We start from the raw sequence: 25062 nt of genomic DNA on the forward strand, positions 1-25062 counted from the left end.
GCCTGAACTTCTTGCCCCGTCTGAACTGGGGTGACAGCTCTCTAAATCACTGCGTTTTAGTGGAGCTGCCTCCTTTTGTATACACTTTAATCACAGGACTCCAGCAGCCAGGAATATTGGGCCCAGTGTATGGAATTCACCCCATAAAAACCAGGCAGAGGCCACTGGTGTGCTTCTCATGGCAGAATCGCTGACAGAATAACTTTTGTTTCTCCCTGAGACAGACAAGACAGTGGTTGGCGGGGTATCGGCGGGGGCTCTGTCTTTTAACCGGGTTGACAATCAATCGCCTGGGATCAACAGGTTTTAGGCCGTAAACTTGAGGTCATGTCCCGCCTGGCGGAGCGTTTCTCATCTGGCGGCGAGGACGGTGACGCGGCAGCAGGGGTCGCAGGAGGCCTTGGCTTTTGTTTGTTATTTATGGTTAGTCACAGGTTTAGAAATGGTTCTGAATGATCGGAGGCCATCTCTCACACAATGCTCACCGGAGCTTCAGAGCGATTGGTTGGTCGGTTAACCGTCTTGGTGCACAGTGTGTCTTTCTATGAATCTCAAACTCAAGTCAGATTTGTATGGTAGCTCCTTCTGAGTCTTCAATAAATATGTACACTATAAGACCCTATTTAATGCTTTGGGCACACGCAAAGTCAACCAAAAGTCAGTGATTCATACTGTGAATCATCAGATGAGCAGTCTAGCTGAACTCTCTCTAAGGCCCTCAACGTTCATGGTCCAGACTGAAGCAGCTCTCAGAATACAGTAACACTGATTGCGGATTATAATTTTTTCCATGTGGCTCCTGCGGTTTTCCTGCGCTTACAGTAGAGCTAGTCCTGGTTCCCCCTTCTTCATGCCGTCACCCCAGTCCAGGATGTGATTAAATATTAGATCACTAAACTGCGTCCACAGATCAAGCGCTTTCTCCTTGTATTCCTCCCTCTCCGCAATCTCCTTCTACTCCTCCCTCTCTTCCTATGACTCCCCCATAGGAGGCTTACTTCTGCCCGGCTGGATATTTATAGTGCCTGTGTTGACATTGGACTCCGTGTTAGAGAAATAGCCACGGCTCAAAACCACAAGACAAATGGCAGACCCCGACGGGTTGTGTTCTGGTGGAAAGCTAGTTAGCTTAGCCGAGACTAGGCTAGGGCAGGTGACCTAAGGGAGGGAGAGGATGTATGACCAGGCCACAGTATATTAGGATAAAACAGGTTTATATTGAATTTGTCAGAATGACCGAGGCACTAAAGAGATATTGGATGTCGACAGCTACTTCAGGTGTTTCATCAGTTGGCCTGGAGAGAAACAAAAAATGTGTCTGTTTCATCAGTAGAGAATGGGTTCTGTCTTGGGAGTCAGGGGAAATGCTAGAAACTCCAATATGTAACTGCATTATTGGCCAGTGAGTCAAACTACATGGCTGATTGAAGTAAAGTGGTCCTCCTAAAGCTTCTAAGTCCCTCCAAATCTCATGGACGAGAGAGTAGGGACAGGCAAATGAGAATGTGTGGGGCTTTAGGCAGCATCCATGAACTGGCCCCCGATGCAGAGCAGGTGCTGGCCCCCGATGCAGAGCAGGTGGTGGCTTTGATTAGGAAGCAGATCGTATAATCTCAGTGTGGGCTCCAAAACAGCTCACACACACACACACACACACACACACACACACACACACACACACACACACACACACACACACACACACACACACACACACACACACACACACAAACACACACACACACACACACACACACACACACACAAATCACATCCGAGGCATTGCCCTGTGACAAGATATCCACACTCAAAGCCCACAGGGCATATACTGGTTGAATCAACATTGTTTCCACTTAATTTCAATGAAATTACAATGAACCAACGTGGAATAGATGTTGAATTGAACACCCACGCACACTGTACACCTCACACACACTCTTCATAGATATGGGGCCCATTCTGACAAGAGTCAAGTTGACTTGGCATTGGGCGGGCTGGGGCCATCCAAGAAAAGCAAAGTGGACCCACGAGAGGGCTGAGGCTTTTGTGTTTGCAGAGTGTCACACTTCATCATGCGGGAAACCCATAACAGGCCCGGGAAGACATTTGAAGCTCGGGAGGGTGTGTGGGGATCGCATTTGTGGCTACCTCTGATGTCAGCTCCAATATTCTGATTGCAAGCTATTTCCTGGATTAAGATTGTGTTTGTCGGGCGCAAGTGAAGCCGTTCGCGGTGTTGTATATCAGAGAGCAGACGTCTTCATTTCGCTATCCCGCTAAGAGATCTGGGGATGATTCATTGGCAGCAAGTAAAGTCCCAAGTGTTACAGTTGTTTAATGTTACATTTCTACAAAAAGAGTGATAGAACTCCTACTATTATTGTGAGGCCACAACTTTAGGTTAGTTATCAGCTGCCAGTTTGTACTGTGCAATTCATCTTCATATTTTTTTTCTTCTGAAGTGGAATGATGAGTTTCTGTATTCTAGGCTGTCTATTCTTCTGACAGTTACTTACGACAGAGTACACAGAGTAGTAAAGCATACGAAGAAAAGAAAACAAATCAGGAAGTATCATTAGTGTTCTTACCCAGGCTGATAATCAGGACAAGGCCTTTGAGGGTGTCTCTGTACAACATTAAGGCTCTTGTGTACAAAATTGTGTTTGGCAGCATTCAGGTGACGGTAGGCACGTAGTAGTGCATGTCGTTTTCCCTGGCTGCCTTATAACTAGCAGAATGGTGTACTTTAATCGACCACATCCACTTGGCTGGCGCTTCACAAGGGGAAGAGAACTGCACCCTTAATTTGATTCTGGTATTTTGGAAGGGAAATCAAAGACAATTAAAATCAGGAAAATATTCATAGAAAATCACATTTGTACTTAGTGATGCTTGGTCGAAACGTTTCTGTTTCTCTTGTGTTGAGAATGTCCACAGCTCATGATTAATGATAAGATGATAATTCATTCATTCAATGTATGTGATTGGCTCCCAGAAGGATATTTGAGATTTATGAATGCAAGCCCCACTTAATCATATTCACAACAGCATCATCCCCTTCAAAATGAGTCTGAGGTTTTCCACACCAAAAACAGAGCTGGAGGAGACAAACACTGATAAACACTTCATTCAAACCAACGATTTGAGAGCTTTCAGTGGAGGCAGAAAAAAAGGCCTTCAAGAAGGAAGACAATTTTCATCAACCTCACCCACTCGCATTTACAAAAGCATCGGCTTTTCCGCCAAATAAAATAAAGGTATAAAAGCAGGACATTTTCTGGGGGGATTTCCAGTAATCTCAATCATTGTTATCCAGCTGAGGGGCCTTTTTAAGCATCGCACTGAGATCAAACACAATTTGGATCACGTTTCCTCACATTTCTAATCAAGGGCGCATTAGCCTAAGACATTAATGAGTCTACTAATCCATTTGGGCCCCTCGTGGTAACAGTTAATTGTCTGTAAAAATGTGTACAGATCCCCATTTTGGTTGTTTACTAACTGATTTGGATGTGGTTTGGCCCTAAAGAGGCATCATTATGTTGATAGTGCATTGGAAAATGAGCCTCTTGATCGAGGAAACATCACAGTGGGGCTGAGTTAAAGATACACAGAGCTGCTTTCAAAATGTCTGTCTTTCTCTCTCACATTAAACTGTCAAATAAACATCAACAATGTTTTGGAACACTGCCACAATATTCAACCAATGACCCCTTGGTGAATATTAAATCATTTCTATCAAAGTTTCTATAAGAGCTCACAAGCTGTAGAGACACTATGTGAGGGGTATGAGTAGTGTGTGCTGCTGAACTCAAATAGGAACTCAAATTGATCCCTGCCAGGTAGGCTAAATGCTGTGATGTTGTTTGGAGGGTTTCAACCACTGATATGCCTTAGTCTGAGAGAGCAGGGAGTTCAACACAAACAGACCGCCAGGTGTTCTGGTTTTGGACCCTCAGCTTCTCATTGGCCAGGGGGATACACTAGGCTTGATCTGGCAGCTAATCACAAGCCGCTTCTGCTTTGTGTTTGTGGCCTTATGAAGAATTGGAACCCAAATTGGGTTCTGCACAAAGTCAGAATCTAGACTCTGGAATGGCTTGAGTTTGAGCAGAGCACACTTCAGGAAGGTTACTGATACACACTAATGTAAGGGGAAATGGTTATTCAAATATGTGCACCGGGAGAAGAATAGAACCTGACTCTATTCTCCAACTGTGAATGTTTGGAAATGAAGTCTGCCCCCTGAGAAAATACAATCATTTCAAACGCTTTAAAGAGTTCAGTTTCATTGCACAGCTGACCTACAACATTGTTTGTCATTCCCTTGTATATCCTTTGATATTTCTAATAAGTGTTATGTCTGTTTTCTAGTTACGCACATTTTTTTTGTCATTAGTCTAGTGATGATATATTATTAAAACAAAATGCAAATTGATTTGGTACCTATGTATAAATTGAATCCTTGCACTAAGGTACACATGTTGTCAACATATTTCACTATTTCGAGCATCGGTGTATACAAAGAGAAAGATGCGTTTATGTTCTTGCCCCTCCATGTGCAACCTTGAGTGGCCTGTCCTGGCACTTCATTTATCGGCCCGTGATTTCAGCCTTACTTTCTCATTACAGCGAAAGATTTTTGTGTCCTTGTGCAAAAAAAAAAAAAAAATGTTTGTGTAATATGTGTAAATCACTTGTCATAATTCGCATGCTCTTTTAAGGAAAGGCCAATGGTGCCATTTCCTCCGCCTTGCTTCCATATTTATGCCGTCTCATACTCACGTCATTGCCTATGTCTTGGTTGCACGACCCATCAACACTTTTCTATCCCCCTCGCAACAACAAAAATGACATAAAACACTCTTTTATGCCTAAAAAACAGAACACACTTCTTTATTGATTTGTCTGGATAATAAACTACTTAATAAACTACAGCTGATAAGTGAGGTAATTTGCATTGTTCAGAGCCGATGGGCATTATTGGGAAATGACCAGAAGCAATGAAGCTGTGTGGTGAAGAATTACCAACACAATTGGAAAATTGGTGCTGATATATTTATGAGTTTACAAAACTGAAGGACAAACAGAGTCATTGGGCGGTGTCCTTTTGGAGAAAGGGCAGCTTTTCAACCGAGAAGGCTAAGAAAATACAGGCGGCAAGTACCATTTTCAAAATAATAATACCTTGTTTATAGTGTATATTGATTACATTTGGTCAAAATCGTATTAATTTATCGATTTATTCACAATCAGAAACTAAAGTTCAAAAGCAATATTAAATCCTTTCCACCCTGCACTTGCAGACCGTATTTGCATGCTAAAATCAATTGGAATGATTTTAGTAATGCAATCATTCGCCTTAACACAAGGATGATACTACCAGTGGCCTCTAGCCTACTACTGTATGTATGTATTTCAGTGTCTGCACCACCAGGTGATACCTACACACTCACAGGGTATGGAAGGATTTCTTTAAGGGTGAAAAGAGCTCATCCTCAGGTCTGAGGCTTTGCTCCGCTTTTAAAAAGCAATAACAGAACAAGAGAAAGGAACATAGCAAAAAGCAGTGGGTTGAGAAGATGTCTTCTTCAATTTTGTACATTCAGACAAAATCAGTTGCATTTGGCCTGCTTAGGGGCAGAAGGTGAGGGAAACACACCCCAGCAGTGCAATTATTCTACTCTGGCACAACAACAGATAGCAAAAAGAGCATCAAAAGGTTTCCTTAAGCCACAGCCTTCCCCCAGGGAAAAAGCACAACCTGTGTGAATACCATAGCTGGATGTTTGGTTTGGGCTGTCTGTCTCTATGGCTACACGTTTATGGGGCGAGCGGGTGAGGGGTTTTATTTTCTGGACTGGTCTTGTGCTATAACCCTTTCAACCTATTTGTGGAATTGTTTAAATAGGCTAATGACTAATAATATAATGAAGCAATAAGGCATGACAACCCAGGGATTATTGTGAATAACACAGCAGGCCTGTACTAAACAATTAACACACTCAAAATGAATCATTTAAGTGAACATTGAAAGAAATCATCAAATAAAATTGTATTTGTCACTTACACATGGTTAGTAGATGTTAATGTGAGTGTAGCGAAATGCTTGTTCTTCTAGTTCCGACAGTGCAGTAATATCTAACAAGTAATCTAACAATTCCCCAACAACTACCTGATACACACAAATCGAAAGGGATGAATGAGAATATGTACATGTAAGTATATGGATGAGCGATGGCTGAGCGGCAGTAGGCAAGGTGCAATGGATGGTATAAAGTACAGTATATACATGTGATATGAGTAATGTAAGATACGTAAACATTATTAAAGTGTCATTATTTAGAGTGGCATTGTATAAAGTTACTAGTGATCCATTTATTAAAGTGGCCAGTGATTGGGTCTCAATGTAGGCAGCAGCCTCTCTGAGTTAGTGATTGCTGTTGAGCAGTCTGATGGCCTTGAGATAGAAGCTCTTTTTCAGTCTCTCAGCCCCAGCTTTGATGCACCTGTACTGACCTCGCCTTCTGAATGGTAGCAGTGTAAACAGGCAGTGGCTCAGGTGGTTGATGATCTTTTTGGCCTTCCTGTGACATCGGGTGCTGTAGGTGTCATGGAGGGCAGGTAGTTTGCTCCCATTGATGCATTGTGCAGACCACACCACCCTCTGGAGAGCCTTTTTTAAAATGGGACTTTTTTACTTTTATTTAACTAGGCAAGTCAGTTAAGAACAAATTACTATTTTCAATGACGGCCTAGGAACAGTGGGTTAACTGACGTGTTCAGGGGCAGAAGGACAGATTTTCACATTGTCAGCTCAGGGATTCAATCTTGCAACCCTTTGGTTACTAGTCCAACACTCTAACCACTATGCTACCTGCTTCCCCTGCCGCTGTTGCACCTTCTTCACCACACTGTTTGTGTGGGTGAACCATTTCAGTTTGTCTGTGATGTGTACGCCGACGAAGTTATTTTGAGCTTGGGTCAATTTACCAGGAGGGCAATGTATGCCAAACAAAATCCAATGATTTAAAAGTTTAACAAACCATACAACTCTATGCACAAGGACTACTTGTAACAATTTACACAGAACATTTGACCAATTTTTTTTTATTTGAAGAGCAGTGCAGACACAACGTTTGGTAACAGAATGATGGAACCAACAGCACAAACCGTCATACAAGCTTTGCATCTGCGCTGTACTTCAAGGACATTTGTTTTTGTAAAATGTTCTGTGTAAATTGTTAAAAGTAGTCCTTGTGCATAGAGTTGTATGGTTTGTTAAACTTTGAAATCAATGGAAATTTATTGGCATACATCTTAAAGTGAACAATCTTAATATCAGCGTAATTCAGTTACTGTGGAATTGCGCAGTGGGGAAAACTGAAGGGGTCATTAACTAATTCAGCCAAAGAGTTTGGGATGGCCGTCTTTGGTTGACTTTCTCATCACAACACATGCACAATCAGCATCTCCACATTTGGTTGATCACCAAACAGTCCTACAGAAAACGCTCAACTGCTAATCTATTAGTTATATTGTAGTATAACATGTTATCACGGACATAGGAGGAGAGCTATATATAGAGCTATATATATATATATGTATTTTTAAAATATTTTTTTATATTACCGAGCAGTGCTCATTGTAATACATGTTTTATTTTAAATCAGGCACCCCACAGGATAGCTTCATTCATAAAGGTCCTTTCATCCAGGAAGTGCTTGCTCACATGAGTTTTTGTGTATATGTCGAACTGCTGCTGTGACTGGTTGCTATGCTGTACACATATTCAGAGTAAACGAAACATAGATAACATTATCCGATTATGCATTTAGTAACTGTTTATGTCTACAGAAATATTGCATAAAGAAAATGAAAGTAGTTGCGTTGATAAGGTAAACCTAAATCATTGCTGTCACAGCTCTCCTGTTCTATCTACGTTTTCTAGCTAGCTATCTGAGAAGGATGTGTTGCTTGCTAACTAGATAGATATATCCTGTACTTTGTTGTTTCGTTTAAGATGACGTGTGGGGGAAATAGCATGCATCGTTATTCGTTACAGAAATAAAGGTTCATAACATTCTGAATACATGCAAGTAAGAGGAACTTGCATTTCAGTATAGAATTAAAGGAAATCACCCTAACATTCGTATGTTTCTGATCATAGTGACAGTGATACGGCTATTTACATAGTTGCACCTTCATGTAGTGAATGCATTAATCCCTCTGACTGTATTGTTGCAGTGGGGGCAAAGACAGCTGTTATAACATGATGCAATGTGTTGCTGCTGGGCACCAGATAGTAGCGCTGGCCAACCTGCGTCCTGCTAACAAGGGTGAGATGTCTACCTGTTTTTCCTCCTGTATGTGTGGGTACTTAAAACAAAATTCAAATATTGGTCAATGTTTCCCCTAAGAGATGTGCCTTGCCAAAGTGGAAGAGTAATACTGTAAATGAATGAACTTCTGTTATCCATCCCCTGTGTTAGATGAGTTGGACAGCTACATGTATCAGACGGTGGGGCACCAGGCCATAGACCTGTATGCTGAGGCTATGGATCTGCCCCTGTACCGACGCACCATCCAGGGCTCCAGCCTCAACACTGGGAGAGACTACAGCCAGACAGAGGGAGATGAAGTGGAAGACCTCTACCACCTACTGAACATGGTTCAGGTAAATCTCAACATGGCGGAAGGAGTAAGTGGTGACTTGGGGACAGATAAGAGGAGTTGCATTGTTAGTGTTTTAGCAAGATGAGGAAACAGCAAATTAGTTGGCTAAAGAGACTATAAGACCAACCTATTTACTCTGCAATCAATTCTTAGAAGTAGCCTAGTCTGTTGATATCAAGGACCCCCTTTATACAATGCCATACAGTCTCATTAGACATACTCGTGACTACACTTCAAGGTTCAGAGAGAGCTACGCTAAGCTACATGACATTTGTCACAGTCTATGAGCCAGCTATCAGCCTATCATCACTCTCTGGTAAAGGGAGGTTATCTGACGGTAGTGGTGTGGTATAGGGAGGTTATCTGACGGTAGTGGTGTGGTATAGGGAGGTTATCTAACGGTAGTGGTGTGGTATAGGGAGGTTATCTGACGGTAATGGTGTGGTATAGGGAGGTTATCTGACGGTAGTGGTGTGGTATAGGGAGGTTATCTAACGGTAGTGGTGTGGTATAGGGAGGTTATCTGACGGTAATGGTGTGGTATAGGGAGGTTATCTAATGGTAGTGGTGTGGTACAGGGAGGTTATCTAATGGTAGTGGTGTGGTATAGGGAGGTTATCTGACGGTAGTGGTGTGGTATAGGGAGGTTATCTGACGGTAGTGGTGTGGTATAGGGAGGTTATATGATGGTAGTGGTGTGGTATATGGAGGTTATCTAACAGTTGTGGTGTGGTATAGGGAGGTTATATGATGGTAGTGGTGTGGTATATGGAGGTTATCTAACAGTTGTGGTGTGGTATAGGGAGGTTATCTAATGGTAGTGGTGTGGTACAGGGAGGTTATATGATGGTGGTGGTGTGGTATATGGAGGTTATCTAACAGTTGTGGTGTGGTATAGGGAGGTTATCTAATGGTAGTGGTGTGGTACAGGGAGGTTATATGATGGTGGTGGTGTGGTATATGGAGGTTATCTAACAGTTGTGGTGTGGTACAGGGAGGTTATATGATGGTAGTGGTGTGGTACAGGGAGGTTATATGATGGTAGTGGTGTGGTACAGGGAGGTTATATGATGGTAGTGGTGTGGTACAGGGAGGTTATATGATGGTAGTGGTGTGGTGTAGTGGTGTGGTATAGGGAGGTTATCTAATGGTAGTGGTGTGGTACAGGGAGGTTATATGATGGTAGTGGTGTGGTACAGGGAGATTATCTAATGGTAGTGGTGTGGTACAGGGAGGTTATATGATGGTAGTGGTGTGGTACAGGGAGGTTATCTAATGGTAGTGGTGTGGTACAGGGAGGTTATATGATGGTAGTGGTGTGGTACAGGGAGGTTATATGATGGTAGTGGTGTGGTACAGGGAGGTTATCTAATGGCAGTGGTGTGGTATAGGGAGGTTATCTAATGGTAGTGGTGTGGTATAGGGAGGTTATCTGACGGTAGTGGTGTGGTATAGGGAGGTTATCTAACAGTAGTGGTGTGGTACAGGGAGGTTATCTAATGGTAGTGGTGTGGTACAGGCAGGTTATCTAATTGTGTTGTGGTATAGGTAGGTTATCTGATGGTGTGGTACAGGCAGGTTATCTAATTGTGTTGTGGTATAGGTAGGTTATCTGATGGTGCTGTACAGGCAGGTTATCTAATTGTGTTGTGGTATAGGTAGGTTATCTGATGGTAGTGGTGTGGTACAGGCAGGTTATCTAATTGTGTTGTGGTATAGGTAGGATATCTGATGGTGTGGTGTGGTACAGGCAGGTTATCTAATTGTGTTGTGGTATAGGTAGGTTATCTATTTGTGTTGTGGTATAGGTAGGTTATCTGATGGTAGTGGTGTGGTACAGGCAGGTTATCTAATTGTGTTGTGGTGTGCTATAGGGAGATTATCTGATGGACGGTAGTCCGGGGTTGCATGTGTGTTTAACACACTCCTGGCAGATAAAGCTTACCTGACAGGAGAAAGCTACCTGGACACACAGTCACTCTTCAGGAGAAAAGCTCTCCCCCTGTCAGCACAAACAGCCTGTCCACGTGTACTTGATCCAACGCAGCTAACACCTTTTTCTCTTGCCACTCTCACACGCACAAGAGCAGCATCAAATTTATAGGGGCTTGCTTGCTGGTTTCTGTTTCTCTCTCTCTGTCTCCCTCTCTCTCTGTCTCTCTCTCTCTTTCTGTCTCTCTCTCTCTCTCTGTCTCTCTCTCTCTGTCTCTCTCTCTCTGTCTCTGTCTCTCTGTCTCTCTCTCTCTGTCTCTGTCTCTCTGTCTCTCTCTCTCTGTCTCTCCCTCGCTCAGTCTGTCTCTGTCTCTGTCTCTCTCTCTCTCTCTCTCTCTCTCTCTCTCTCTCTCTGTCTCTCTCCCTCGCTCAGTCTCTCTCTGTCTCTCTCTCTCTCGCCCAGTCTCGTTGTGTGTGTCTCTCTCTCTCTCTGTCTCTCTGTCTCTCTCTCTCTCGTTATATACGTATATATTTTATTTGGACTATTTTCTAAATTGTAGAATAGTAGTGAAGACATCAAAACTATGAAATAACGCTTATGGAATCATGTAGTAACCAAAAAAATGTTAAACCAATCAAAATGTATTTCATATTTGAGATTCTTCAAAGTAGCCACCCTTTGCCAGCTTTGCACACTCCTGCCATTCTCTCAACCAGCTTCACCTGGAATGCGTTTTCAAGAGTCTTGAAGGAGTTCCCACTTATGTTGACACCCCTGTTTTTAATACCTTTCAATATGTCACTTTGTGAGGATAACTGCTCTGAGCCGTTTTCCCCAAAACAATATAAGTTGGAGAACACATTGGGAGGGATCTTAGACTATTCCTCCATTCAGAATCCTTCTAGATCCTTAATATCCTTTGTTTGTGCTTATGGACTGCGCTCTTCATTTCAAACCACAGGTTTTCAAAGGTTTTCAATGCAAAATGTTGATTTTGTAGCCAATTAACAATTTCTTTGTGGATTTTGATGTGTGCTTGGGGTTATTGTCTTGTTGGAAGTTCCACTTGTGACCAATTTTCAACTTCCTGACAGAGGCAACCAGGTTTTTGGCAAAAATATGCTGGTACTGGCCTGGGTACAGTTCATGATGCCGTTGACCTTAACAAGGGCCCCAGGACCAGTGGAATCAAAATAGCACCATAACATCAAAGATCCACCATAGTTTTCAGTAGGTATGGGGGTTATTTTCAGTAGGTATGGGGGTTATTTTCAGTAGGTATGGGGGTTATTTTCAGTAGGTATGGGGGTTATTTTCAATTTATGCATTCATTTCGACATCAAACCCACCACTGGTGTGCTTGACCAAAGAGCTCTATTTTCTCTCTCGCTCCATCTCAGTGTCATTATTCTCACAAGGGGAAGGTACTAGACTTTTGAAAAAAGGGGTGTTAGTAATTTTGACCCATATCTGTTTGCATTTATTTTATTAATTGTTTTAAAAAAATCTCTTTCTCTGAGCAATTTTAGAAAATAATATATATCCATTAAAAAAAAGAGTGTACAATATTGGTCAGTATTTGCATGATTTATTTTATACAGTCTTTTCTGCTCGTCTTTATCAAACAATAGTGTCAATAATTATGGACCCCATTGTATGTGTCATAGTCTTTACACCCCTCACCCTACTCTTTACACCCCTCACCCTATTCTGTCCCTGGTCTGTGATGGCTGGCTCTGGGATTGCTAGGTTTTGCTCATTTCCTATTTCCAGGGCAGGGCTGACGTGACCCCGTCCCTTGTTAGGGCCAAAGGCCAGGCCAACAGGGCCCAGCAGACAGCCAGTCCTCACTGTGTTTACCTCTCTCACAGTTAACCGTGGAGGGCACAGACCTGCAACCTAGAGCCCAACCGATATATTGGCTGATATTGGCCTTTTACAGATATATTGGTACCAGATGATAATTTGATAAATAAGATGAAAAAGAGGAATTACATGCTGATCTAAACACTTGTGGTCATTCTCTTTGTGTCATTGTTGTCACAAAGTATGAAATCAACATTTGAAGCTTAGTTATTGTTCAATTGCTCTTCTTGATGGCAATTTATTAGAATTCAGTGTGGAAAAATTACACTTTTTCATTTCCTGGCTGTAAAACAGTATATCGGCAGATACAGTGCCATGAAAAATGATTCTTCACATTCACATTCTTCACATTTCATTGTGTTAAAAGCTTTAATGTCAAAGTGGAAGTTTGTGACAAATAAAAAATTCAGAACTAGAATATAGTTGTTGCGTAAGTATTCAGCCCCTTTGTTTATGCAAACATACATTAGTTCAGGAGTATAATCTGGCTGAACAAATCGCATAATAAATGACATGTACTCACTGTGTGTGAAATAATACGTGTTGGCATGATTTTTGAACATCTGTAAGGTCCCTCAGTCAAGTATTGAATTTCAAGCACAGATTAAACTACAAAGACCAGGGAGCTTTTTGAAAGCCTCATAAAGAAGGGCAGTGATTGGTAGATGGGTAACAATAGCAAATCCGACATTTGAGTATCGCGTTAAGCATGGTCAAGTTAATAATTACGCTGTGGATTATATATTAAATCACCCAAACACATCAAAGATGCAGTCGTCCTTCTGAACTGAGCTGCAGTACAGGAATGAATGTTAACCTGAGGCAATTGGTGATTATCAAAACAGCTACAGGGTCTGTGATGGTAGAAAACTGAGGATGGATCAACCACATTGTAGTGACTCCACAATAATGACCTAAATGAAGAATAGAAATATACAGAATTTGCAAGGTGCTGTATATCAGTATCGTTAAGTTTTGTATTTAAGTAAAGAGCAATACTCACTCTCCATGCAATTTTTCTTCAGAAATATGTTTTCTAATTGGGGTGGTTTGTTATCGCACCCTATTATGAGATTTACATTGATCATCAGATACGTTTGTTTAGTTAGTGAATTTTCTGTATCCAGCCTATATTTTTGAAGTATCTCTCTGTATGTCAGTTATGGGTTCTGTGAAAGTACAATCGCTTCCTCTTGAATATCCAGTTGATTCAAAGGTGTGTTTTTTATTCACCTTAGGTTTAGTGCTGAGTTTGATTGTGTTGCAGCGAAGAGGAGTCCGATAATTAGCTGTTAAATCACCCTCACAGGAAAAGAGCAGTTTTAGCATATAAAATGTGTTCTGTTTTGGAAGTGTGATATTTTGAAAGATTCATCCTAGCAGTTTGAATTAATTAGATGTTATTAAAATCTATTTGGCAAATGACACTTGAACATAGATGAAAGCATTTATTTTTTTTAAAACTGTGATGAATCTGAGTGAATCTGTTTTTCTTCCTCCCTCTTCTCTTTAAATCCTTGAAGTTCCACAACTCTGCTCATAACATGAGCCAACAGTGCCACCTATGGACCAATCCCATGCTTTGCCTAACCAAACCAAACTCACAACTCCCTTCGGTCTCTCACATGGGAACATTTTCAGTGGAAACATTGTCAATGGGAGAAAAATGCCCAATTATGATATCCCCCCCAATCCCAACAGTGGTGATAATCGCAGAGTGACAATGTGCCCTCTTGCCTAGCCCCCCCGATGCGCGTCTGTGTATGGTCCGCTGTCTGTGAAGTGTGTAACCCGATAGACACGCGAGCCATAACATACCCCGGCCCATCCTGCCATGGCTTTGATCTTTGAACCTGGCCTTTGAGGAGGAAAAATAACTGTCTTCTCAGAGGCAGAGGGGATCTTTCACTCCGTCCTCAGCGTGTGTGTGTGTGTGTGTGTGTGTGTGTGTGTGTGTGTGCTGATTATAAAGCTGTCTGACGCCCACAGATCTGATGGCTCCTTTTCCCCTGCCCTGCCTAGCATATGTCTCATAAATCAGACCACAGATTGAATGTCAGCATGTCACTCTCTATCTTATATCTCACCGTGAGGGGTTCAGTGTTTTGAGAGGAAATCGTTTTGATGTCAAAATGTCTGTTCAGTTTAGAACTAAACATTTAAAATCCATAACTTGTATAATGCATGGATGATGTTTCCATACGTTTTTCTGTAATATTCTTGTCCAGTAAATGGATGGAGCATACAGCATTAATAACATACAATCAGGTGAAGTTATGATTCTTCTCCATTCATTTCTGTAACCAGAGCTGTTGCCCTGGCCTCACCTTCGCCTGTCCTCCTGTCCTGTACATCAATACTGTACATGCTGTGGAGGGCGGTTGGCTTGGCCATGCTGCCGTGATTAAGATCAACAGTGTCAGCCACCCCTGGCTGAAACGCCTAACCCCCCCCCCCCACCCCACCCCCTCCCTGCAGGCCTGGGGAAAGGTTCATATTAGTCATCTCACATCCCTCAAGTTCTTCATCCCCTCTTTTCTGCTCTGACACACTGGCTCTTTATGCCTGGTGACACTGTGTGAGAGAACAGGAGAGGAGGATGAGGAGAGGGAGGGAGGCAGGGAGAGTGTCCCTTGAAGGATAGGTCAGAGGCCCTAGGTTACGTAATAGTATGTTTCTATCTTCATCCTCCACACATGGTGCTATAAGCATTAGCTTCTATCTCTAATATCCTGGCTTGTTCAAACTTCACATACTGCAGTCTGCACAGGAATGAAGACTATTTCCCCTCAATCCCCTTGCAACTAGATATTTTTTTTGCAATAAAATAAATATTTATACTTTTTAAATTATATAAATGAAAAGGGTGTTACTCTATCTCTGTTTTTTATGTTAGTTCTCTTGACAGCACATTTAAAGCATAATTGGTTTCTCTCCACTAGTATGTTAAGGAAACAAAAATGTGAAGAACTTGGATAGAAATTGAAAGATTGTCACGTTCTGATCTTTATTTCCTTTGTTTTGTCTTTATTCAGTATGGTCAGGGCGTGAGTTGGGGTGGGCAGTCTATGTGTGTTTCTCTATGTTGGGGTTTTGAGTTCAGCCTAGTATGTTTCTCAATCAGAGGCAGGTGTCGTTAGTTGTCTCTGATTGAGAATCATACTTAGGTAGTCTGGGTTTCACTTTTGAGTTGTGGGTGTTTGTTTCCGTGTGAGTGTTTGTTGCCACACGGTACTGTTTCGGTTTCGTTCGTTTCACGTTTATTGTTTTGTAGTGTTCAGTTTGTCTTTAAATAAACATGGACATTTACAACGCTGCGCATTGGTCCTCCGATCCTTCTCGCTACTCCTCCTCAGAAGAGGAGGAAGAATGCCGTTACAAAGATGTCAACTGCAGTTCAATGACCCTGCGACCTCTGAACTAATCAGTGAAAACAAAAGGTTCCAGCTCATTAGGCTGATGTGGAACAATAGACAATATTAATACCTAGGCTTTTCATTATGAACCGTCTAATTAGCAGCAACATTTCTGTCACATTCCTGCCCTGGCTCTGTGTTGGATGAAATGTTACATTCAGATCTTATTTCCTGCCATGTAATTAATCAGCCTTTTCAGGAACACAATGCTTTCAAACATGGTTATTACTGAGTGATAGCCTATCCCAGGGCGGAGTAGGCTACTTTTTTTTCCTTCCCTTTTTATCAAGCCAAATGCTCAAGATGTCACGGAAAAATACTGGAGAGCGCCAGGCTCCAGTCCCCTTTGGCCTTTGTAGATGTTCAAACATTCCCTTCTGTTGGTGCGTGTTAAAACACCACATTTCTTGCGAGATAATCCCTGTGTTAAACACACAGACACACTCCCCATCCCAGCGTCACCCTCCACCCTCCACTCCATTATCGACAGCAGCCGACTGGGCTGGGCCCTCCGAGATTGGAGGGGGGAGTCGACCGTACGTCCACAAGTCCAAACATAATTTTTCTCTGTTTTTACCCTTCTCTCTCTCTCTCTTTCTCTTCTTTTTCTCTTCATATCTGGATTCTATTGTGTTGTCGTCATAGCCTTTTCAGAAGCCTTTAGAAGCCTGGTGTTGCGTTGCTGCAGGTGCCGTAGTGGAGAGGTCCTGCTGTGAGGTGTAGGAGAGAAGGAGGAGAGGAAAGAAGAATGGAACAGGCGGAAGAGTCTGGTGTTGAACTTGGAGCCCTGTGTTATCGATTAGGGGGCCAAAGTGTTAGGAGTCAGCCGCTACAAAGCACAGCGGTGTGTTGTGAGGGTAGAAAATCAAACACACCCCTACATCCTTACCAGCACAGTGGCGTGTTAGGCACATGGGGGCTCAAAGAAAATGGATGTCTTTAAAAAGCTGCTTAATGCATAAATCACGACTGGTGAGGTCACAGAGAGGCTTTATGAGATAGGATCAATAAGAAGACTAATGTGAGAGTCCTGTACCTGTGATGTGGGGCAAAGATGCATTTTCTTCCCCTTTCTCAGAGGTATAATTAGTGGTGTGGTAGAAGCATTAACAATGGATAATGCTCTTCAAAAGTTAATTGATATATCCCAATTAGTTTCATGCTTTTTTCAGGACAAGTGTAGGCTGGCTGTGTGTCTAGTCTAGCTTGTCTCATGTTCTTCTAATGAGGCTAGTAGCATTGCCTAGATTCCTGTTAAACTGGAGTACAGCCAGGCACTCACTGCCTCGGTCTCCTTCTAGCTGTGATAACCCATTGTTATCTTTTCCTTTGGTCTGAGACTGACTGCTGACTGGAACAGTGACAGTCAGTGGGGTGAGATTGTGGGTTGTTTTGCACACGAGGAAGGATAGCATTACCGTTGAGATAATGGGCGTCTGTATTGTTCTCGCCCCTGTGTGGAAGTGGCGGGACAGGATCTATTAGAACCAGGCACATTTCCCTCAGACCCAACCGACATAGCTAACGGAACAGTCAGTCCCACACAAACATTAGATAAAGAGCCTAGCCTGAAGCCTTTGTAATTTGTTTGTATTTTTCTGCTTAATGTACTTTGCTCAATCTTGTTTAGTGATGATGGAAACAGATAGCCTTATCTTGGCTTGCCAAGGGCAGGAGCTGCTAAGGCTGGTTGGGTGAACATTGTTCCAAATGGAGGATTTTCCCCCCTGGCCACAGAGATGGATTGTAGACATAGCTCAGAGTTATTTGCATCAGATTGCTCAGGACTAGGCTAATATTTTCTTTTGGGCACTCTGTTTAAGAGTGGATGTTACACTTACTTTCATGGATAGTGTGTGTGTGTGTGTGGACTGTGAGTCACTCACACATGGTGTTCTGAGTTGTTTGATTGGTTAAACCACCAGGGAGTCTGAGAGTTGATCATTTTCTGTTGCTTTTTTCACTACCCTTTTCTCCAGTTTCCCTCTGAGATCCACTGATAAAAGAAGAGTTAATCACCCTCGTGAAAAGTAACGAGCCATTAGCATAAATCAGACCCTCATTGCTTCATTATCAGTTCTCAGCCATTTCAACAATTTGACGAGAGATCTGGCTAAATAATAAAAAGTCATTGGAACAGAGACCGTCCGTCTAAAACAACAGCCGTTTCACACAGATACAAAAACACTCAGGCTCCTTAGCCCAGAGTGGTCGGAGAGCACCCTGTTGTGAAGAAGTCATTCACCTTTTTATAGCTAGCGGCCTGTCGTCGGTCAGGCCCAGAAGTGTCTCAGTCTGCCTTTCCCTCCTCCCTCCCTCTTGTCTGACCGACCCGATGGCTGAGGGTCAGTCGAATAGCTCTTAGTCAGTCAAATCCCACCAACCATCTCCCTGAAAATTAAGCAGACTTTGACTTTTATGTTTTGTTTTGCAAAGCATTCCCTGAAATAAATATTTGTGGCAGCCCCCGTGCCTCCTGCAGCTAAAGCCATAACCAGCAAAAGAAAAACACTGTCTGGAGTCTGGAGTGTGTAAAACCTGCATCACAGTCATATTTCCCCCCTCTCTCTCTTAAGAGGGAGGGGGCTGGGAGACTACCACGATGTCTGAGGCCCAGAACGTGAAGGGAGGACAAGTGGTCCCGAGATGTTTGGTTGTATCCTGACTGAGTTTTTTTCCCAATTGACGACCTCGGCAAGAAAGCATTTGCATCTTGGAGGGGAGCCGGATGGAGAGGAGCACGTGAAGGCTTGTTGTTGAGTGACACCGGTTGCCATGGTGCGTTAGGATTCTTTATGAACCCTCCTGCAATCTCACTGGCTGGAAGCTTCCCAGATATCCGTCTCCCTGTCTTGGTGTCTCAGACAGTCCCACCTCACCTCAGCCAACTGAGAATGTTTCAGTGACAGAGGAAGGATTAAGGTTTGTTTTATGCCCTACGGAGAGTCACGTCAGGCATTTGTTTATCAGGGCATGTTGTCCCGATTCTTTCTGGAGGGATGCAGATGGAGATGCAGGCTGTCTGGAACTGGTTGCAACATATCCTGTGTTGACATGAAAAGTCTCCATTTTGATCTCTTATTCGTGAATTGCAAGGATTCATAAAAAAAAGAGTTGATAAACCCCTATACCTTTTCCCACAGCTTGCTTCCCAGCTTTTAAATAGTTTTCCATGCATGTTGATATGGAAACCCTTCTTGGCCCTGTTTGCTGCTGAATCCAAGGCTTTGTGCTTGGTTTGGCTCAGGCTCTCTGCCTGCCTGCCTGCCTGCCTGCCTGCCTGCCTGGCTGTCTGACGTCTGGGCCTCTGTTTACGTAACCATATATATTTAAGAGGAAACTCGTGAAACGTTAATCTCTCTACTTTTTAACCCTGATGAAATTCTACGTTTTCCAGCTGTGCGGTGTGGCATATTTATGCACCGGCCCTATCGGTGAACACAGCTCTGTCACTGTTAATGAATCACAGCACTGCGAGTGTGTGTGTGTGTGTGTGTGTGTGTGTGTGTGTGTGTGTATGCGCGCGCGCAGTGCAGGCTAGAAGACTCAGCAGTAACAAGCTTAAATGGCCCTTCAAAAAAGCTCTCCCCTGTCCACAAACACCTCAGTGTGAATGTGTTGAAAGTGAAGTGTTGCGTCTTCTTTTCCTCCAGAATCCAGCCCAGAACAGTCTGGTCATCGTTCTGAGGCTGATAGGCGTCACTCATTGTGGTGACAGTGACGAGACAATGGACGATGTCATATCCCTCTATTCAGACCACACCTGGCATTAGAGACCTCTCTGAGGACCATAGTTCCCCCTCTTATGAAACTCACTGGCTCACTCTGTCCCACATCATCCCTGGGACTCGCCTGGACTGTGTACAAGGCCGGCTATATGAACATATAGTTTTTTTTCATCCGTTCTTTTCTTTACTGTTGAGGAATGACGCATGGTGTGTCATGGAGGGAACACAACCGTGAACACAAAGGAAGGGCCTGTCTGTCAACAGCTCCTCCTAACAGCCAGCTTCTCCAATTTACAGAAGGGAACATCTCAGAGTCTGAACCACTGAAAAGGTTTTAGTTTGAGTATGTTTTACGAAGATGTTCACAAAGACAGTATTCCCTATGGACAGATTTTTAGTTATTATTGTTTTCTTGGTCCACATTTGGGATGATAAACCTCACCACCGTGCATATTGTGGTTGTTAGTATTTGTGCAAATGTTCTTGTTGGTATACCATAAAATACACCCAAATCAGGGTCAAGGTTTTAGTCTTCCATGCCCATATTGTTTCAAGTTTTAATGTCACATGTACTAGTACAGTTAAATGCCTTTCTTGCCAGCTCTAACCTCAACAATGCAGTAATCAATAATGTAATACTAAAAATAACAAGGTCGAACAAAAACACACAATATATAAACATAAGAGGTAAGAACATGATAAAGTAAGTAAGCACCGCCGATAAATCCACCATAATTGAGAATTTCAATAAGCATTTTTCTACGGCTGGCCACGCTTTCCACCTGGCCACCCCTACCCTGGTCAATACTGCACTCCCCCACAGCAACTTGCCCAAGTCTCCCCTATTTCTCCTTCACCCAAATCCAGATAGCTGATGTTCTGAAAGAGCTGCAAAATATGGACCCCTACAAATCAGCAGGACTAGACAATCTGGATCCTCTCTTTCTAAAATGATCAGCTGACATTGTTGCAACCCCTATTACTAGCCTGTTCAACCTCTTTCATATAGTCTGAGAGCCACAAAGATTGGAAAGCTGCTGTGGTCATCCCCCTCTTCAAAGGGGGAGACACTCTAGACCCAAACTGCTACAGACATATATCTATCCTACCCTGCCTTTCTAAGGTCTTTGAAAGCTAAGTTAACAAACAGATCACCGACCATTTCGAATCCCACCTCACCTTCTCCGCTATGTAATCTGGTTTCCGAGCTGGTCATGGGTGCATCTCAGCCACGCTCAAGGTCCTAAACGATATCACAACCTCCATCGATAAGAGACAATACTGTGCAGCTGTATTCATAGACCTGGCCAAAGCTTTCGACTCTGTCAATCACCGCATTCTTATCGGCAGACTCAACAGCCTTGGTTTCTCAAATGACTGCCTCGCCTGGTTCACCAACTACTTCTCAGATACAGTTCAGTGTGTCAAATCGGAGGGCCTGTTGTCCGCACCTTTGGCAGTCTCTATGGGGGTGCCACAGGGTTCAATTTTCGGGCCGACTCTTTTCTCTGTATAATAAAAAGTAACACAACATAACAATAATGAGGCTATATACAGGGGGTACCAGTACAGAGTCAGTGTGTGGGGGTAAAGGTTAGTTGACGTCATTTGTACATGTAGGTAGGGGTGAAGTGACTATGCATAGATAATAAACAGCTTGTAGCAGCAGTGTACAAAACAAAAGGGGGGAGTCAATGTAAATAGTCAATTTTGCTGCTAGAATGGATACGGGCCGACTCTTTTCTCTGTATATATCAATGATGTCGCTCTTGCTGCTGGTGATTCTCTGATCCACCTCTACGCAGACGATACCATTCTCTATACTTCTGGCTCTTCTTTGGACACTGTGTTAACTAACCTCCAGACAATCTTCAATGACATACAACTCTCCTTCCATGGCCTCCAACTGTTCTTAAATGCAAGTAAAACTAAATGCATGCTCTTCAACCAATCGCTGCCAGCACCTGCCCGCCCGTCCAGCATCACTACTCTGGACGGTTCTGACTTAGAATATGTGGACATCCACAAATACCTAGGTGTCTGGTTAGACTGTAAACTCTCCTTCCAGACTCACATTAAGCATCTCCAATCCAAAATTAAATCTAGAAACGGCTTCCTATTTCGCAACAAAGCATCCTTCACTCATGCTGCCAAACATACCCTTGTAAAACTGACTATCCTACCAATCCTTGACATCGGCGATGTCATTTACAAAATAGCCTCCAACACTCTACTCAGCAAATTGGATGCAGTCTATCACAGTGCCATCCGTTTTGTCACCAAAGCCCCATAATCTACCCACCACTGTGACCTGTATGCTGTCGTTGGCTGGCCCTCGCTTCATATTCGTCACCAAACCCACTGGCTTCAGGTCATCTATAAGTCTTTGCTAGGTAAATCCCCGCCTTATCTCAGCTCAATGGTCACCATAGCAGCACCCACCCGTAGCACCCGCTCCAACAGGTATATTTCACTAGTCACCCCCAAAGCCAATTCCTCCTTTGGCCGCCTTTCCTTCCAGTTCTCTGCTGCCAATGACTGGAACGAATTGCAAAAATCATTGAAGCTGTAGACTCATATCTTCCTCACAAACTTTAAGCACCAGCTGTCAGAGCAGCTCACAGATCACTGCACCTGTAAATAGCCCACCCAACTACCTCATTCCCATACTGTTATTATTATATATTTTTTGCTCCTTTGCACCCCAGTATCTCTACTTGCACATTCATCTTCTGCACATATATCACTCCAGCCTCTATCACTCCAGTGTTTAATTGCTAAATTGTCATTATTTCGCCACTGTGACCTATTTATTGCCTTTTCTCCCTTATCTTACCTCATTTGCACACACTGTATATATACTTTTTTTCTATTGTGTTATTGACTGTATGTTTTTTTTATTCCATGTGTAAGTCTGTGCTGTTGTTTGTGTCGCACTGCTTTGCTTTATCTTGGCCAGGTCGCAGTTGTAAATTAGAACTTGTTCTCAACTTGCCTACCTGGTTAAGTAAAGGTGAAATAAAAATACGAAATACAGGGTCAGTTCCAGTGTGTTGGAGCGTCAGTGTGCTTGGTTTCTAGGGCCCTGTGACTGCATAGAGATGGTGCAAAAATGAGAATAAAATACAGTCGTTTCTGGCCCTGTCCTGAACCATCTGACCTATCCTGTTACAGTCCACTGCTTTACACTTGAACCCAAACTGCCGTTTCTCCTCACCTCCTTCACAACCCAGAGAGCGCTGTAGATAGGTCACCTAGCTAGCCTAGCTGGGGTTGTGTTGTGTAGGGAGAGAATGGTAATGATGCTGATAACACAAATAAACAGCATAGCAATTTCCTCCATCCCACTGGAAGGCTCCTGTGACTGTCACATCCATGACCACAGAGGTGTCTGATCACACCCCTAACAAGGCCCCTGGAGGGTTGTCCCAAATTTGATTAAGCACAAATTGCTTGAACCCCACGCTTTACACCCAGACTTCCAGCGCAGCACACATCGTCATAACAGAACAGGGGCCCCCTGTGTTACCCACGTGTAGCGGAGCACGGGAGAACAATCCCATTTCATTAGAACAGGCCCAGAGCAGAGCTGATATAATGGAGCCTGGGCCATTAAAACCATGTTGTGTCCAGTCACTCACTGATGGAACTATGGGGGGGTGGGGGGGGGGGGGTCCGTATGACAACAAGGACAGGCCGGGGCACGTGATGGTACTGTACTATGTAACCCTGAGCAAACTGTCATTCAAGGCACTTTAATTAATTGATCAGGTCGTCTTCCTGCCTAGTCATGCTATGAGGCTGGGGCAGTAACACTAACGTGCAAGAAGGCACATAAACACCGTGAGCCTGGAGAAAAGACAGACTGTGTAAATACCTGCTTCTGTATGGTATTACAGTAATAACTGTTTTTAGCTAATCGTTCAGTGCAAAGGCGGACTTGCTTTATTGAATAGCAGATATCTAGTGATTTTATGATAGTTGCTATGGTTAATGGCTAATAGTCTGAATCGGCGGACACAGGCCCTTTGGATTAGGCCTAATTTAGAAAAAAATCTCTCTGGAGTCTTGAGAATGTCATTAAGACTTCGTTTTGATCATCTACACAATAATTTAATGAGCGTTCTGATGTACTTAATGAATCTGTGAATGTTTCATATTTTATAGCTTCCTAATTGCCCTGTTTTCTATGAATTACTTTGGCCTATTAAATATGAATCCAGATGGAGTGATATGATGGATAACATAAAGTACCCTGTTTAAAATCTAAAATAGAAATGGATGGTCTGTTTGATGTTCAGTAGAATACTGCTCTTACAGAATCAGGTTTCACTTTGTAAGGGGTAATGCTACGTAGTTTCAATCAAGTTCCAGACTTTGTCCCTTGCATTTCTATAGAATTGTATTTGTGTCATTGATTCTTAGTAGTAGTAGTAGTGGTAGTAGCAAACTTTATTATACCAGGGGGAAATGAGATTTGCAGCACTGTTACACTCAAGACACTACAGACAGAATTTGGGATAAAAGTTGGTCTGTTAATATTGATGCAAAACTTGATGAATAAGAATTCAGGAGAAGTGTTGACTCATCAAGCATTTAGTAGAAGGAGTAGATCAACAACGTGCTACATGATAGGCTTGCCTCTGTCTTTCAGGTCATATCTCTGTATCTGCTCTTAGACTATAGGCCTAGCTATGCCTATGAATACAATTGAATTACACTCGGATGGTCCAACGTATGTATATATAATTACAATGTATATCACACACGCTGCCTTGAAATAGAGTTGAATTAGCATATCACTTGTTGGGTGAAGCATGTCTGGCAGCCTTAATCTTCTGAGCCGTTTATAATTCAGCCCAGTCCATCCATTTTCATAGGGAATGTTTGGGGGGAGTTTTCCTTTAATGAATTTGACAATTAGTAACAGAAGTTAATGACTGTATGGGGCCTAGTACCCTGATGGACATGGCTGTGGGCCTGAATATGCCTGTGATCCAAGCCATATATCCTAATTAAATGCCTTTAGTTTCTTGACGACTACAGCTAGACTAGACAGGCTTTTGTTTAGTCTGCCCCTGGTGGGGGTCCTTGGGGTCCTTCCGCACACCAACAGTCATGGAGGAGGAACAGAGAGCATTGTGGGAATGGTCTGAGGTAGCACATGGTGTTGTCGTAGCTAGATTTTCGGAATAAGCAGAATACCCATGGCAAAGTCTAATGTCCAATAACTCATTTTAACTGAATGTGTATTAATTGTATTGCTATACGTTTTGACAGTCACAATAGGTTTATTGCGTTATAATTCCAATAGTAGGATATCTTTCTGGGAAAATATGTGCTGTAATTTATAGTACCTTTATCGTATATTCTACCCACAGTCCCAATGGGTAACACAATCCAAACATCCTTCAGCCAGATATCACTTCAAGTTTTTAGCAAA

General features: G+C 42.8%; 1 protein-coding gene and 1 long non-coding RNA gene across 4 annotated transcripts in view; both read left to right on the forward strand.

The window, feature by feature from the left end:
• The first annotated feature begins 7707 nt into the window (after positions 1 to 7707).
• dph6 (diphthamine biosynthesis 6) overlaps positions 7708 to 25062 on the forward strand; it is a 90245-nt gene continuing 72890 nt past the window's right edge. For 2 of the 3 annotated variants that reach the window (XM_036954735.1, XM_036954736.1), the window contains exons 1-3: positions 7708 to 7898; positions 8248 to 8339; positions 8493 to 8677. In XM_036954735.1, the coding sequence (XP_036810630.1) occupies positions 7876 to 7898; positions 8248 to 8339; positions 8493 to 8677 (300 nt within the window). In that variant the 5' untranslated portion in view covers positions 7708 to 7875. The remainder of the gene's footprint in view (positions 7899 to 8247; positions 8340 to 8492; positions 8678 to 25062) is intronic. The other variant, XM_036954737.1, reaches the window with a different exon arrangement.
• Positions 8684 to 10838, forward strand: LOC118941472. Its single transcript, XR_005037708.1, has 3 exons — positions 8684 to 9610; positions 9675 to 9706; positions 9816 to 10838. It is a non-coding gene; the product is annotated as an uncharacterized LOC118941472 (long non-coding RNA).

This window comes from Oncorhynchus mykiss, chromosome 19 (genome assembly GCF_013265735.2).
Source record: "Oncorhynchus mykiss isolate Arlee chromosome 19, USDA_OmykA_1.1, whole genome shotgun sequence".
NCBI lineage: Eukaryota > Metazoa > Chordata > Actinopteri > Salmoniformes > Salmonidae > Oncorhynchus > Oncorhynchus mykiss.